This window comes from Acinonyx jubatus, chromosome A3, assembly GCF_027475565.1.
Source record: "Acinonyx jubatus isolate Ajub_Pintada_27869175 chromosome A3, VMU_Ajub_asm_v1.0, whole genome shotgun sequence".
Taxonomy (NCBI): Eukaryota; Metazoa; Chordata; class Mammalia; order Carnivora; family Felidae; genus Acinonyx; species Acinonyx jubatus.
The window spans coordinates 137,216,714-137,231,138 of NC_069388.1; the positions used below are offsets into that span (position 1 = coordinate 137,216,714).

A 14,425-nucleotide genomic window follows, 5' to 3' on the forward strand; every position below is an offset into this window, starting at 1 on the left:
AACTGTAGCTACACAACTGTAATTTGCACAATCATGTTAACACGTGCATTAGACACAAATACAAAACCATGAAACAGGCCACCATTCTTCAGCAATCGGAGCAAAGGGACGATGCCTAAGGAACAGCATGGCCGGCCTGCAGGATGGGCTCTTTAAGCACCACAAAAAAAGGAGCACAGACAGATGAGCGTGTTCAGGTATATACACTGAATTGAACCTTTGGCACTAGGAGTCAGAGCAGTTTGTCATACGGCATTGACACGTATCATAAAACTGCATGGTGTCAAAGGGATAGAACCAGCAGCATTCGAAAGCAGCTTTGTTGTCTGGGCAATGAAACACTACAGTATGTCTCTCATTGTCCATCACTGAATACGTTGGTAGTGACTCTGAAATGAAAAAAAAAAAAGGAAAAAAGGGGCTATAACCCCTTTTGTTTTCTCTGTTTAGGATCAAACAGAAAGCAAACACCAATTCTCTTGTACACTAACGTTTGCAAAGGACATCATTTGTATGAGAGGAGGACCGAACAAAAATGTGTTTACAGAAATTCAAACAGAGTGTCAGCGTCTCGCCTCACACAGCCTTTCGATGGTACTCGGGGCGGGGGGTGGGGGCAACTTCATAATCGCTAGCACTAAACAAGGTTGCAGAATTCTTTGCCAGCTACTTTAGGAAATCATGAAGAGAATTCAGCAACAATGCGAGACTCTTGTCATCCAGAGGCGTATAGCCAACACGGCTGCAGTTCGTACACACCACCTCGGTGGATGCGGTGCCCTGTGCACCTGGGACGCGGGCGCGTCCGCGTGGCCTGCGAGCATCTCCGCGTACTGCGGCCTCTCAAATTTGGAGAGCAGCTGAGTCCCCAGCATCACATTGAGGTTCTCCTCTGTCCCGCCACCACCTCGTTCACAGCGGACTCCTTACTATCTGTGTTTCCTCGAGGTTTCTTGTAATTTGCACAATCCTCTGGAATGGAATCCACGTTCTTCTTGGCAGGAAGATAAAAGCCGTTTTTGCCGGGGAGTTAAGTCCCAACCGTCCACAAGCCGTGGTTTCAGTTCTTCGGGAATCTTGACTTTCACTTCAACCCTGTTCACGGATGTTTCCTCATTCTCTACCGAGTGGTAGGATCCACTCGGGCCCTTTTGTTGTGAGGAGGCTGAGGTGTCTCCATTTCCAGGTGTTTTCTGTTTGTTCTTTTTGGTTTTCACTTCAACGCTTTTCTGCCGCAGGCCGGCCGTCTTCTTCCCCGGGGCAGTGCCTCTCGTCTCCCCTCTGCACACCACTCCTGTTCCCGCTGTTTCTGCCGACTGGAGTCCACGTGTTGAGTGCTCCGCTTTCTGGAACCTGTTCGTCCCAGTTTTTATTCCAACCATTGTAACGTATAAAGCATGTCGCTTGTCTGTCCTTTAGGGCGACCTTCATGCACTTTGCCTCACGGAGAAGAGGCCCGTGAAAGCACAGCACTCGCTCGCCCTCCTGGAATTTGGGCTCCTGTTTTGGCGCCGCTCGTAAGCAGTTCACCCCCGCCTCCCCCTTCTACCACCGCCTACTCTCTACCCCACCCAGCTCCGCGTCGGACGCACCATCAGGCACCACCAGCTCCACATCCCGGGCCCGACCTGCCAGCGCCCGCTGACCTCACGTGCAGCCGAAGGCAACTTCATTTCTGGGATGAGCCACTCAGCAGGCCGATGGGGCAGCAAAGGGGTTGGGGGTGGGGGGAGATTGGGAGAGAGAGGGGGAGTAGGGAAGGGAGGAGACAGGGACTTAGGGGGAGAGAGGGTGCAGGGGAGACAGGGAGGGACAAAGGAAGAGAGGGGGAGGTTGGGAGAGCGAGGGGGCGTGGGGGGAAGAGACAGAGAGCGGGTGAGCCTGCTGTCGCTCGAGCGTCCCCGTCCCTGAGAACAGGTTGTGGAAGACAAGAGCACAGACATCCTGGAAGGGGCTGCGGGCACATGTACCTCAGCTTGGCTCAGGCGCCTCCTGCTCACGCCATCACGTGGAACACCCCGTGGCCCGTCCACGTGCCTCCCTCCCTCCGTTGTCCGCTCTCCCCTCCACCGGGTCGGCTGTATGGACGACAAATGCCGTGGCACCAACACTCTTGGCCACGGAGCTCAGCAGCCACGCTTCAGTTTCAGAAACGCAACCTCCTTTACTCGCTCTCAGACGCCTCAAGTATATCTGCGTCCACGTCCGCCCTCGTCTTTCCTTCTGGGGCATGTTTGGCCCACACCCTGAGGCCGGGCAGGAGGCGTCACCACAGGGCTCCTCCCGAGGACGCACCTACCGTCCGTGGAGCCGTGCCCTGCCTTCCGCGGCCAGAGGCCCGGGTCCATGTGTGTGGACAGGTGGCTCGGGCTCCTGAGTCTTTTACTTTAGGGATAATTCGAGCACCTTCCTCGTTGGAAACTGGTAACAGTTTCTGTGAGTGTCTCTGGAGGCTCCGTCAATACCGACTTGCTCCTTCTTCGTTAACTTACTAATTTAGAACACGATTAAATGCCGTTTAAAAAGCTCACGTCCAGCTGCTTCTGGCGGCTCAGCTGAGAAGCAGATGTGGAATCACAGAGATGCGCCAGGCGCACTGGCGGCCACCAGGGCGAGGTTGGGACGAAGGAACCAGGGTGGGGGGGCACTGTGTCCCCTGTGGCACGCTCCTGACTTGGGCCTAACCCGCAGCCCATTCGAGGAACGCGGCCTCGGAGCCGACAGGAGATGAGTTCCTTCACCTTGGCTTTTCCGGGAGAAGGAGGCAGGAAGAGGACAGGCAAACCTTGTCGTCAGAAAGCAGTGGGATGCCAGCTTTGGAGCCGCGGGAGCATCATGGAGTCCGGCACCTGCACGCAGGGGTGCAGAGTGCTCGCTGTGCCCGCGACCCTGCGCCCCTCCGGTTCTCATGGCGTGCTGGCTGGGGGGTCCAGAGACATTTTCAATGACTAATAAGGGAAAACTCATTCCTCAGTTGTCACTCCCTTAACTAGAAAATTCGGTTAAGATGAACATAACTTTCTGGGAGGCAATTACGCGTTCCTGACTTGGAAGAAAAGGCACACAGTGCTCACACCCAGTATTTGCAAAAGCAAAAATAAATAAATAAATTCTCCATTCAGAGGTTAGTCCCCAGGGCTCTTTGTTCAAACAGAGCCTCGACCCTGAGAACTCTCCTGAGATGCAGATTCCCCGTCCGGTCTTTCCAACCTTTTCTGTGTCTCACGGCCTGTAATACACGTGGAGTGTTGGCTCAAAGGGGGTTTGTCGACAACCGCTGTGCCCCTGTCCTGCTACGGGAGGCCCTCTGCTCCACTCCGCTCTCACTCAGTCGTCACCGGCACAGACCGCACATGGCCCTGCCAGGGCCCCAAGCAACGTGCCCCTGGGCTCCCTACGTCACCTGCCCTCGTCTCTGCCCTGCTGCCCCGGAGGGAGGCTCGGGGAGGCCGTCAGCAGCTTCGGGGTCTGCGAAGGGGCAGGTCAGGTGGAGATGTGCTCAGTTGGGTTTGCTGGGACTTTTCTATGTGTCTCCCTCTCATCTCTGAGTGCAGGTGGGTTTTCGGATTTCCAACTGTATTGCTATCATGAAGGCAGCCCTGCAAACCGTCCAAGCTCCCAGCCTTTCAGAGCGTGTGTCTGCCCGTGACCCACCACCTCCTAGGTCTCTCTGTCCTCGTGGGAGGAAAATGAAACGCGTCCAGCCTGTACACGTGCCACCAAGATACTGAGATGAACGCCTGCCCCAAAGTCACGTGCCACATCTCACACTGTCTGGTTCAGATTTCCCAGCTCCTCCCATCATTAACACAGACGACCAAAAGTTCACTAAACGTTAACACATGAGAACAGATGCGTTTTGATCTGTTGAGAGCTGGCACCCGCCAAAAGCATACTCTGACATCACGTATGCGGTTGGGTGTTACGAAGGCACGAGCCCACGTCAGCAGGTACTCCAGAAGATGCTGCTAGAACACCCACCGTGTGAAATCCCGCTGCAGACTGGCTTCCCAAGGCATCGCCCACACTCCCACGGAACGCGCTGGGTTAGGAGGTTTGCGGGATTTAAGCAGGAAATGTTGCTCGTTCCTCCCCTGCCCCTCAAAGGCCAATATATCAATCATCCAGAAGGAGTGGTAACGTGACCCATGGTCAACATATCAGTGCAGATAAAATGCCAGACACAAACGTAAAATTATCTCAAGTCCCCCCGCTCTCGGGATCCCTTCTCTGCTGGTGGCTAGAGTCCCCCGGATTCTGTACCCCTCCATCGCAGCCACCTCCTGTGTCTGTCCTAGATCGGCTGTCCCCTCCATTGCCCTGTCACACACCTCATGACCCACGCGCCTAGACAGCATTTACATTCAGGCTGTGATTTTATCACTCCCTGAAGATAAAAATGTCAACAGATTCTGACAATTTCAGTTGTACTTAAAAAGTAGACACAGATGGGGCGCCTGGGTGGCTCAGTCGGTTAAGCGGCCGACTTCGGCTCAGGTCATGATCTCGCGGTCTGTGAGTTCGAGCCCCGCATCGGGCTCTGTGCTGACAGCTCAGAGCCTGGAGCCTCTTTCAGATTCTGTGTCTCCCTCTCTCTGACCCTCCCCTGTTCATGCTCTGTCTCTCCGTCTCAAAAATAAATAAAACGTTAAAAAAAAATTAAAAAAAAAAAAGTAGACAGAACATTATTTCATTAAACTCAACAAAAAGATGTTAGAAACTGACTTTTGGATTTAGCTGTGTCCCGTGTGGTGCGTCCTAATTTCATCAGAAAACCAGGCAAACCGTTGGATCTGTTTCCAAACAACATGTGCTTGTGGGTCCCATATTTTTGTTTTTTTCTTCCTTTTTCTATAGCGCATCAGACTGACACTTTGGTTTGTCTCTAGTTCCATTAAAACTGGGTGACAACATGTGTACATTAAACACGGAAAAACCCGTCCTTTGTGGACAGTAAGATGACCGCTCAGCATGATGAGTCTGGAGGTTGTGTCCAAGGACCTGTTAATTGAGTCTGGTCATCATCTGAATTGTGCGTAATGCTGTTTGTAAAGCTTTTCCTTCCAATTTGGCTGCTCCTATTTGTTTGTTTGTTTGTTTATTGTTATTTGAGAGAGAGCATGAGCAGGGGAGAGGGGAGGAGGGAGAGAATGTTAAGCAGCTCTCATGCTCAATGCAGAGCCTGAGTCGGGGCTCGATCCCACGACCCTGGGATCATGACCTGAGCAGAAATCAAGAGTCAGGTGCCCAACTGTCGAAGCCACCCAGGCGCCCCTCATGTATTTTTAAATATTGATTCCCTACTGACATTTATAAGGAACTTCTAATTTTCAGTAGGATGAATTCACATGGTTCAGGGATCACAACCCCAAGACAGAAGTGTCTCTGAGAGACACAGACTACGGGCTGTAGTGATGTCCTGGCCATCTGGGCTTGGAGGCAGTGGCACATGGGACTGACGTGTTCATCCTCTGACCTCTGAGGTTTCACGTGGCACGTGGCCGGGTGGCAGCACAAACAAGGTTCCCTACCTTCACCTCTATTTGTTTGGTGTCTGGATGCTGGAACAGCAGCTTTACGCGAGCGTTTCCATCATCCGAAGATCCCTTAAGCTGAGAAAATTTAAATCTCCAGAGCACATTCTGAAAAGGAATGAAATTAATCAGTTATTTAGAAACGGGAGCTCATTTATTTAATTCATATTTGGTCATACGTTAAATACTCTATGATGCAGACATTTGCTTAATTTTCTTATCGGCCCTGAGCATGTGATAACTTACCAGAATCCGCCTTCCCATCCTTTAGTCTGTGCACACGGACCGCCTCTGTCCGTGCACTGGGCTCCAGGCGTCCACGGCCACACTCCCCACCCGCCACCCCGACTTTCTCCTTCCTATACTCCGGTGGCCAGCATCTTATGGTCAATGCTCCTTTCTCTGCCTATAAGACTTAAAAATCCATTCAGAGGCCACTTGTAGCTACAGAGCATGAGACACGGTCAGGAGCACAGATGGTGAAAACCTTCGATCCCGTGGACATGTTCCCACCTGGGGCTATGTGCAAATCACTCCCCATTCGTTTCTCTGGAACCAACAAGAAGAAGGTGGATGGTCACCTGTTACTACTGTTTGCTAAGGTTCTCCAGACATGAGATGTGCTTTGTAAGTTCTTGTTGTTTAATAGAAGAAAAAGTCTGCAGCTAATAAAGACCCTGTGCCTGGCTCCTCTGACCGATGGACAGACAGACGGATGGCGAGCTCAAGGGCTCCTACCGGGGGGGGTCATCCCCCAAGATGACACTCCCACACGCAGCCAGAAAGGGGTACGCGGGGCCTCGATGGGGCAGAGGGAGGACTCGAAACTGCTCTTCAGGTGAGAGCTGCGAAGTCTCGGCTCTGATCTCCGGGAACCCAGGATTTTGTGGAGCATGAGGCCAGAAAGACGAGTTCACAGCGGGGCTGACGGCTCCTCCTTGCTGCAGGCCAGCTGCTAAGTGGCTCATAGCGAGGACACGAGCACGGAGGTCACGCAGACCTGGCTGAAGGCCGAGCAGCGGCACCTGTACCACGGAGCCTGTCCACAGAGCCTGTCCACGGAGGTCTGTCCACAGAGCTCTGTGCACAGAGCCTATCCACAGAGATCTGTGCATGGAGCCTGTCCACAGAGATCTGTGCACAGAGCTCTGTGCACAGAGCCTGTCCACAGAGATCTGTGCACGGCCTCGCTGTGGCCTTGACATTGGATGGAGCACACAGAATCCTTTTTGCATTCAGTGTTCCTGCAAATGGAGACTGCTGCTGTTCTAAGCACCAGGACCCGTTGTCAAAGCTCCACCCAGCCTCCCGTGCTCCTGCGAGGAGGGCTCCTGCGAGGGGGGCTCCGGCCGGGAGCCCCCCACTTAGATCACAGCTCCCGCTCTGCACCCCTGACTGTTGTCAGCCATCCTGGGCATCGCGGGCGTTTACAGCATCTGTGATCTCTGCCCACTAGAGGCTGGCGGAAACTCCCCTTCAAGTCATGACAATAAGAGACGCCCCCAGACATTTCCAGACGTCCTTGAGGACAAGCCCACCCCCGTGGGAGCTGCGAGGGGCTCCTGAAGGGGCTGCGGGGATTAATTCGTAGATGAGAGTATTCAAAGGTTTTAGAGCACAGGTCTGGAAACACACCCTTGAGAACATTCTGGAGATGAGGTGTCCCTGGCTCAGGGCCGACCCACTGCAGGCCACAGGCCAGGCACAGACAGTGCTGGTCTGGCTGATGCTCTCCCAGCCCTGCGCTCTGAACAAGCAGCTTGGACTTTAAAATATTGTAAATGTTGTGTCACGAAATAATTGGTTAAGGTGACGACTCAGGCCTGTCAGAGGTGCTGGTGGAAACAGCTGCTCAGGACGTGGGTTTACATCCAGGATGAGGGAAACCAGCCACAGCTGTGCATCTGGGGAACCAGCACCGGATGAGCCCACCAGTAACAGGGGCCATACTTGCACCAGAATGTTCCGGTTTTACTCCAGGCGGTAGTTAGGGTTCCCTCAGTGCGGGGGGGGGGGGGGGTCTTTCCCTGGAGCAGGACCCAGGAAACCCAGCCCATGATGGTGCGGGTGCTGTTGCGGGCACCGTGTAGCCAGGGCTCCTGTGAGGGCACAACCCCGACGCCCGTGCCTCTGACCGTAACAGCGCGTCGCCCCGGCCCCCGGCAGCGCCTGCTGACCCCTTACCTTCGTCTTGCTGTCAGAGCAGGTGAATCCCAGCGCGAAATCCACCGTGAAACACAGCATTTCTCCTTGCCAGCTGCACGTGTATGTTTTGGACTAGAAAAGAGCATTAGTTTCAAGAAAACAGTCTTTAGCAATGGAGTTTAACATCAGTCAGCGAGTCGCAAAACCCCCACGATCAGAAACGACTGTTGTAAAAGTGCCAACGATCTGCACAGGCAGTGCTTCCTGCTCCTCGTCTACAGGCAAACATTTCCACGTGCGTAGGACTCCACGTCACACCTGCCTTCCGCAGCAGGTTCTCAGGAGCGCTGTGCTCCGGGAAGCCCCGACTGCAGCTCAAGCCACGAACCCCCACGGCCATCGGCGCAGCCCACACCGGCACCCGCCAAGTTACTCTGCCCGGCGGGGAGGTGGCACTGGCTGGACGCTCTCGGCACCCACCGCCCCAGCAGGTGGCAGCAACCTGACCCTCGGTGAGGGACAGGCCCAGCTGGACAGAAAGTGCTCCCGGACACTAGACGTGGGCTCCACACACCCTTCCCGCCAGCCCAAGCGCACCCACCAGCAGCGCGAAGTGGTCACCGGCACATTTCTGGGTTTGAACACACACGGACAACCATCACATATGCGACGCTTACGTAACACAGCAGTAAGCCTGATTGAAATCACATGCTAGTATCAGGATAATGGTCATCAGACCTTTCTAGAAGGTTTGTAAATGTATCAAATGAGTTTAATTGTGAGGTCACTGGTGAATACAGTACAGAGATTATCCAACCAAACGAGTAACATTTTAAGAGTAAAGCTCGATTTTAACATGAATTCAGAGGAGGCCTGAAGATGGTGTGGTCCCACCTGACTGCCCTGACGCTCTGTCTGGCGAGGGGAGCGAAGACGCCTGAAGAGAGGCCAGTCCCCTCCAGGTCACTTGTGGAAATGTTGCGCATTTAGGGAAAATCAACATAAGCTACACAATTAGGTTGACCGTTTCAACCTAAATCTGACCAAAACCATAGCAGGTAAACTGAAATTCCAATAAGCTTCCTGCACACGACGGAAACAATCTGAAACTTAATTGTGCAATTAATAAACTGGTGCTTCTGGTAACGAACCAGTAACTACCTTTTAATGACCCCATAAATCTATCTCACCTAAGTGCTACTTAACATTCGCTCGGTTTTCTCTCGGGTCCTCTGGGCTTATTTTCTTCAGGAGACATAAATCTTATCTGTCCTACTCCACGTGGTGTCACAAAACTCTCACTGATGTGTTTCATTTTGAATACTGCAAGCTTGAGATTTCTTAAAAATGTATCTGGAAGATTGATTTGAGCATTTAAGGAAATTACGTGGTGCATATTTCAATGTCAAGTGCTTTACAAACATCAATTAATTACACGTCACGGCACCATTCCAGGACACGAAATAGCAATCATGTCGGAAAGAAAATCAATAAGAAGTTAAGTGACTTACTCAAGGTTACTTCTCAGTCTCCTACAAATTCAAAAAATATTAAAAGGGCAGAAAATCTCTCTCAGGTGAGTGCACACGCACACTGGTGAGGACTGGTGAAACGCCTCTGTAACTTCACGCTACCTGTGACGCCCAGAAAACCTACGTCACAGCTGCCCGTCCAGTGAGAAGGGACGTTTGGGACTGGCCGGGCCCGGCCACCCCGTGGAGGAAGGCACCTTTCTGGGCCTCAGTTTCCCCGGATGAAAACATCTAAGGAAGTATGTGGCACGTGTGGGACGCCCCACCGGCAGAGTGAATACAAGAACACAGACGTGGTTGCAGGAAACCACAAGCCACACCCAGACACTTGGGAACAACCGAACAGCCCACACGAGACTTCCTGTGCCTCATTTATGTGAAGAGTCCTAAATCCCTCCCTGGACTCGTTTGCTCTTGCTTTGGACAAAACCCTAACGCGACCTGGACTTGTTCCGGGGCCACGGCACACTGGAAGAGGCAGCCGGCCCGCAGGTCCTACACGCAGGTCTATGCGGACCAGACGCAGCAGCAACACGGAAGCCACGAAGCTCTGGGGACGGAGGGACCGACGGCCCTAATGCGAGCGGCTCAAGCAGGTGGGCCCTGTGGGCCGGGGACGATGTGCCTCAGGACGCACCCCAGGTGGGCAGGCGGACGCCTGAGTGTTGTGCCCAGCTGCCAGAACCTGAGGTCATTTGAATGTTCTGATGAACTGGGCGGAGAGGACATTTCGGAATTTACCCGCCAAAAAGCAATTCCGGATTTGGCTGGAACTAAAGGGACATCTGAGTATCTAAAAAATGTGCTGGTTAATGACATTCGATAAGTGAAATCATGATTTTGATAAAATCACCTGTAAATTAAATTCGTGTCGCCAAGTGTCAGAGGGTGTTACTAATTGGAAACCACTTCACCCCCTTCCAAACGGGTCGGCCCGGAAGGGGCCCCTCGTGCGGCCAGTGCTGTCGGGCCCCACCTGCTCCCAGCTTGCCTGGGGCTGCGCCCGCTTCTCCGAGGACAGCTCCTACCCGGGCCCTCCCCACCGCGCGGCCCTGACCGCCACACAAACGCCTGCCATCGCGGAGCTGTCCACAGCCACCTTTCCTTCTTTTCCTGGAAAGGCTGGCTCGCCGCAGAGCCTGGAGTGCGAGGGGCTCGCAGACGGGGAGACCCACGTCCCATCCACGTGGCACAGGTGACAGTGTAAACGGGAAACCTAGAAAGCTTTTAGAGGAAGACACGGGACGGAACCGCCCTGACCTGGAACGAAACCTGGAGATCTTAGAAACGACACCAAGAACAAGCCAGGAAAGAAGAAATTTTGAATCGGACCTCATCAGAACGAGAACTCTGCTCTGCGACCCACAGGAAACGTACTCTTCTCTCGTCAGGCAGAGTGCCTCCCACGTTGCTGGTGTGCCCGACATTCGTGGACAGCCCTGACATCCCACGTATCTAACAGTCCCACGTTGATGCACAGGCAGGTTGTTTGAGGATTTGGACAGCAGCTGCCACGAAGGCTTCTGTGCACAACAAGGCAAGGAGCGGGATGTCTCCGTCTTAGGGTGGCTGTGCGTTTAATGCAGGGACTGGCCAGACTGGTCACGTCACTTTACATCACCGCCAGCCATGTGCCAGACTTCCCATCCCTCCACGTTCTCACCTACGTGTGGTATCCGTCCTCGGGCGTTTAAATTTCAGTCCTAACAGGTGTGCAAGTTGCACTCCCCTCCTAACGACTCTGAGCGTATTCTCACGTGATGGTTTCCGGTCTGCACATCTTCTCTCATGGACTGTGTACTCAAATGCTTTGACCAAATTTTGTTGGTTTGGTTGTTTTCCTCATTATTGAGCTTTGAGATCTCTTTATAGATTATGGCTGCAAGCCCTTTGTGAGATCTACGCCTTGCAAGTATTTCCTCCCACATTTTGGCATCTTTTCCATGTTTCCTGGCACTTGTCTTTCAAATAATACCAGTTTTTATTTTGATGAAGTCCAAATTATCATTGTTTTCCTTTTATGTGGATTGTGGTTTTGGTTTTATATCTGAGAAGCATTTGCATCACTAAGGGTCAGAAAGATTTTACCTACTATTTTCTTCTAGAAGTTTTATAGTTTTGCATTTATACTTCTGTCTATGACCCATTTTTTTAAAATATGAAATTTATTGTCAAATTGGTTTCCATATAACACCCAATGCTCATCCCAACAGGTGCCCTCCTCGATGCCCACCCCCACCCTCCCCTCCTTCCCACCCCCCATCAACCCTCAGTTTATTCTCAGTTTTTAAGAGTCTCTTATAGTTTGCCTCCCTCCCTTTTTTTCTCCTTCTCCTCCCCCACTGACCCATCTTTTTAAATGTTCATTTATTTTTGACAGAGAGAGAGAGAGAGACAGAGCCTGAGCAGGGGAGGGGCAGAGAGCGACACACACACAGAATCCGAAGCAGGGTCCGGGCTCTGAACCGTCAGCACAGAGCCCAACGTGGGGCTCGAACTCACGGACCGCGAGATCATGACCTGAGCCGAAGTCGGACGCTCCACCGACTGAGCCACCCAGGCGCCCCTGTCTATGACCCATTTTGAGTCTATGTTCATAGATGGTGTGGGGTATGGATCAAAGTCCATTTTTTTGCATAAATACCCAATTGTTCCAGCAGAACCTGTCTGAGACTCCCATCCTCCCCTGAAGGGCCGTTCCGTGCCAGAGGACATGGTCTATGTCTGTGCAGGTCTACTTCTGGATTCTGGATTCTGCCGGTCTTTGCGGCAACCGCACACGGTCGTGACGGCCCCAGCTTCTCCAGCTTTGGGATCAGGCAGCGTTGGCCCCTGGGTTTTGCTGTTCCTTTTCCAGTTACCTAAGACATCTTCTGTCCCTCCATTCCCGACATGAAGTTTAGAATCATCTTGTCAGAGTCCACATACGAGGCTGCTGGGACGGCGCCTGGAATCTCATCGACGGATCGGGGGCAGGGTCACTGACCTTTTAGCATCTCTGTGACTTCTGGGCCGTGCACGAGTCTAGGTCTCCACTTACGTGGGTTTCCTCTAACTTCTCTCTGAGCCACGCTTTGCAGTTTTGTTACAAGTCTTTTATGTGTTTCAGATTTGTCCACATTATTTCCTATTTTTGATGCTGTTACAAGTATTTTTTGTTGTCTGCTCCTTATATCAGGAAACGAAATGGATGTTTGTATATTGACCTTGGATCTTGCAACTTTTTCTTGTAGCTGAACTCCCTTCTCTTGCAGATTCCGCCTGAGTTTCTAGTAGGAATGTCATGAAATCTGTGGGTAAAGACAGTTTTACTCTTTCCCTTCCAACCTGGTGTCTCTTATTCGTCTTTCTGGCTGAGGCCCTGGCTACTGCCTTCGGTAAATATCAATACAAGTGATGACAGCGGACAGCTTTGCCTATGCTCAGTCTTCGGGGACACAGCCTCTGGCCACTAAGCAGGATGTTACCTGTGGGCACTTCTGTGCCTTTCTAGCAGGTTAAGGAAAGTTTCTTCCATTTCTAGTTTGCTGAGTTTGTTAGATCAGATACGAAGTTGGATTCTGTCAAATATTTTCCTGGGTCTGTTGAAATGATGATAGGATTTTTCTCTTTTAAATTGTTAGCCTGATAGATTAATTTGATTGATTTTAGACATAAAACCAATGGTATTTTCCTAGGATAATTTTTTCTTAACTTGACATATTCGTCCTGTTATAGAAGAAGTTACTGGATTTTATTAGGTAAATCTGTGTTTAGAGTATTTATCTACACTCATAAAGGACAATGGTCCATAGCTGTGTTTACTTTGCACGACCTTGTCCAACACCGGCCATGGGGTGATGCTGGGCTCATGGGAGCTTTAAAGCATTGCCTCCTACTTCCAATTTTCTGGGTTAGTTTGTGTGATTAGTTTTTCCTTTTTTTAATGTTTAGTACAACTCAGACTCCATTTGGGACTGCAATTTCCTTCGCGGGAAGGGACTTAGCAAAAACTCCACTTTTAAACCACAAATGGGATCATTTGGGTAACTCGTCTCCCCTTGAAGGAGGCTTGGTGGTTTGTGTCTTATGAGGACTGTGTCCATTCTGAGTTGTCAGATTTGTGTTAATTTTTAGAAATTATTTATGTAATGTTCCCTGTGTCTTTAAATATCTGGGTAGTGACATTTTGTCCCTCCTTCTTAACGCTTTTCCTTTTCATCAGTCTGGCAAGACTTTCATTAATTTTTTGATCTTATAAAATCAAATTTCAGTTTCACTGATTTTCTGGGTTTTTTTGGTTTTCTGTCTAGTTCACTGATTTCTACTCTGCCTTATATTTCTTTGCTTACTTTGGGTCAGACTGCCTGTTGTTTGTTTCCAGTTCCTTAGAAGAAACGTTCTCTGGCTTCAGCGGCTGCTCGAGGCCACAGGACGTCGGACCATAGAGTGACCCATGCTGCCCTGAGGTCGTCCCGGGCTCCAGCCACGTCTCCCGTCAAGACAGACAGGAGAACAAGTGTGTGTGCACATGCGTGTGAGTGCAAGAATGATGTCTGGAGATTCTTTTCCAGCAAAAAAGGACAAATCATCGGCCGGGTGACGTTCAGCTAACAAGCGGCAAAAGTTAACTCGGTTGTTTTTTGTCTGGTAGAGTCGGAAGACGCCTCTGTCTGGCGGGATGAACCACCTGAGGGCCGGTTTAGGAGGCTGCTATACACCCCCTCCCCGAGCAGGTTTTCCGTCTACCCAGCAGGGGCATCTGGAAGCACCCGCATTACAGCGTCTGCATTCGGTAGGTTTCCCGAGGGCTCTGTGGACTGTGCCAACAACCCCGACTTCCCTCATTACTAAAGGAACTAAATGACATCTTTGGGCACGTGTTCACCTTACGTTTCCTCAAGAGTCATGACCTCAGCTTTACACGGTCTCCGTTTACTGGAGCCGGACAGGCTGCAGGTGCGGAGGCTGGTGGGAGGGGCACCCGCTCTCGAGGGTTCGCAGAGTGCAGATGCCGGCCACATGCCCCGTCTGAGCATCGTCCTGGCCCAACAACCAGCACAGTTATCTGTTGTGGAACCAAAATCTGTGAATGGAAAGCACCTCCCACTGCTCCGGCAGGTGTCCCACGACCAGCAGGGGAGACGGTCTAAGCAGACACGGGGACCTCAAAGCTCAGCCGGTGGGGCCAGCAAGCCCTGGTTTGTCTGTAGGACGGCGAGGGTCTCGGTGCCT

At 51.7% G+C, this 14,425-nt stretch overlaps 1 protein-coding gene and 1 pseudogene across 1 annotated transcript in view; both read right to left on the reverse strand.

Annotated features, from left to right (window-relative positions):
- SNTG2 (syntrophin gamma 2) overlaps window positions 1-14,425 on the reverse strand; it is a 170,091-nt gene that overhangs the window by 10,322 nt on the left and 145,344 nt on the right. Inside the window, exons 15-16 of the mRNA XM_027077761.2 lie at window positions 7,719-7,811; window positions 5,532-5,642 (exon numbers count right to left, since the gene is read on the reverse strand). Of these exons, the coding sequence (XP_026933562.1) occupies window positions 5,532-5,642; window positions 7,719-7,811 (204 nt within the window). The remainder of the gene's footprint in view (window positions 1-5,531; window positions 5,643-7,718; window positions 7,812-14,425) is intronic.
- On the reverse strand, window positions 437-5,522 carry LOC128311333 (mortality factor 4-like protein 1; annotated as a pseudogene).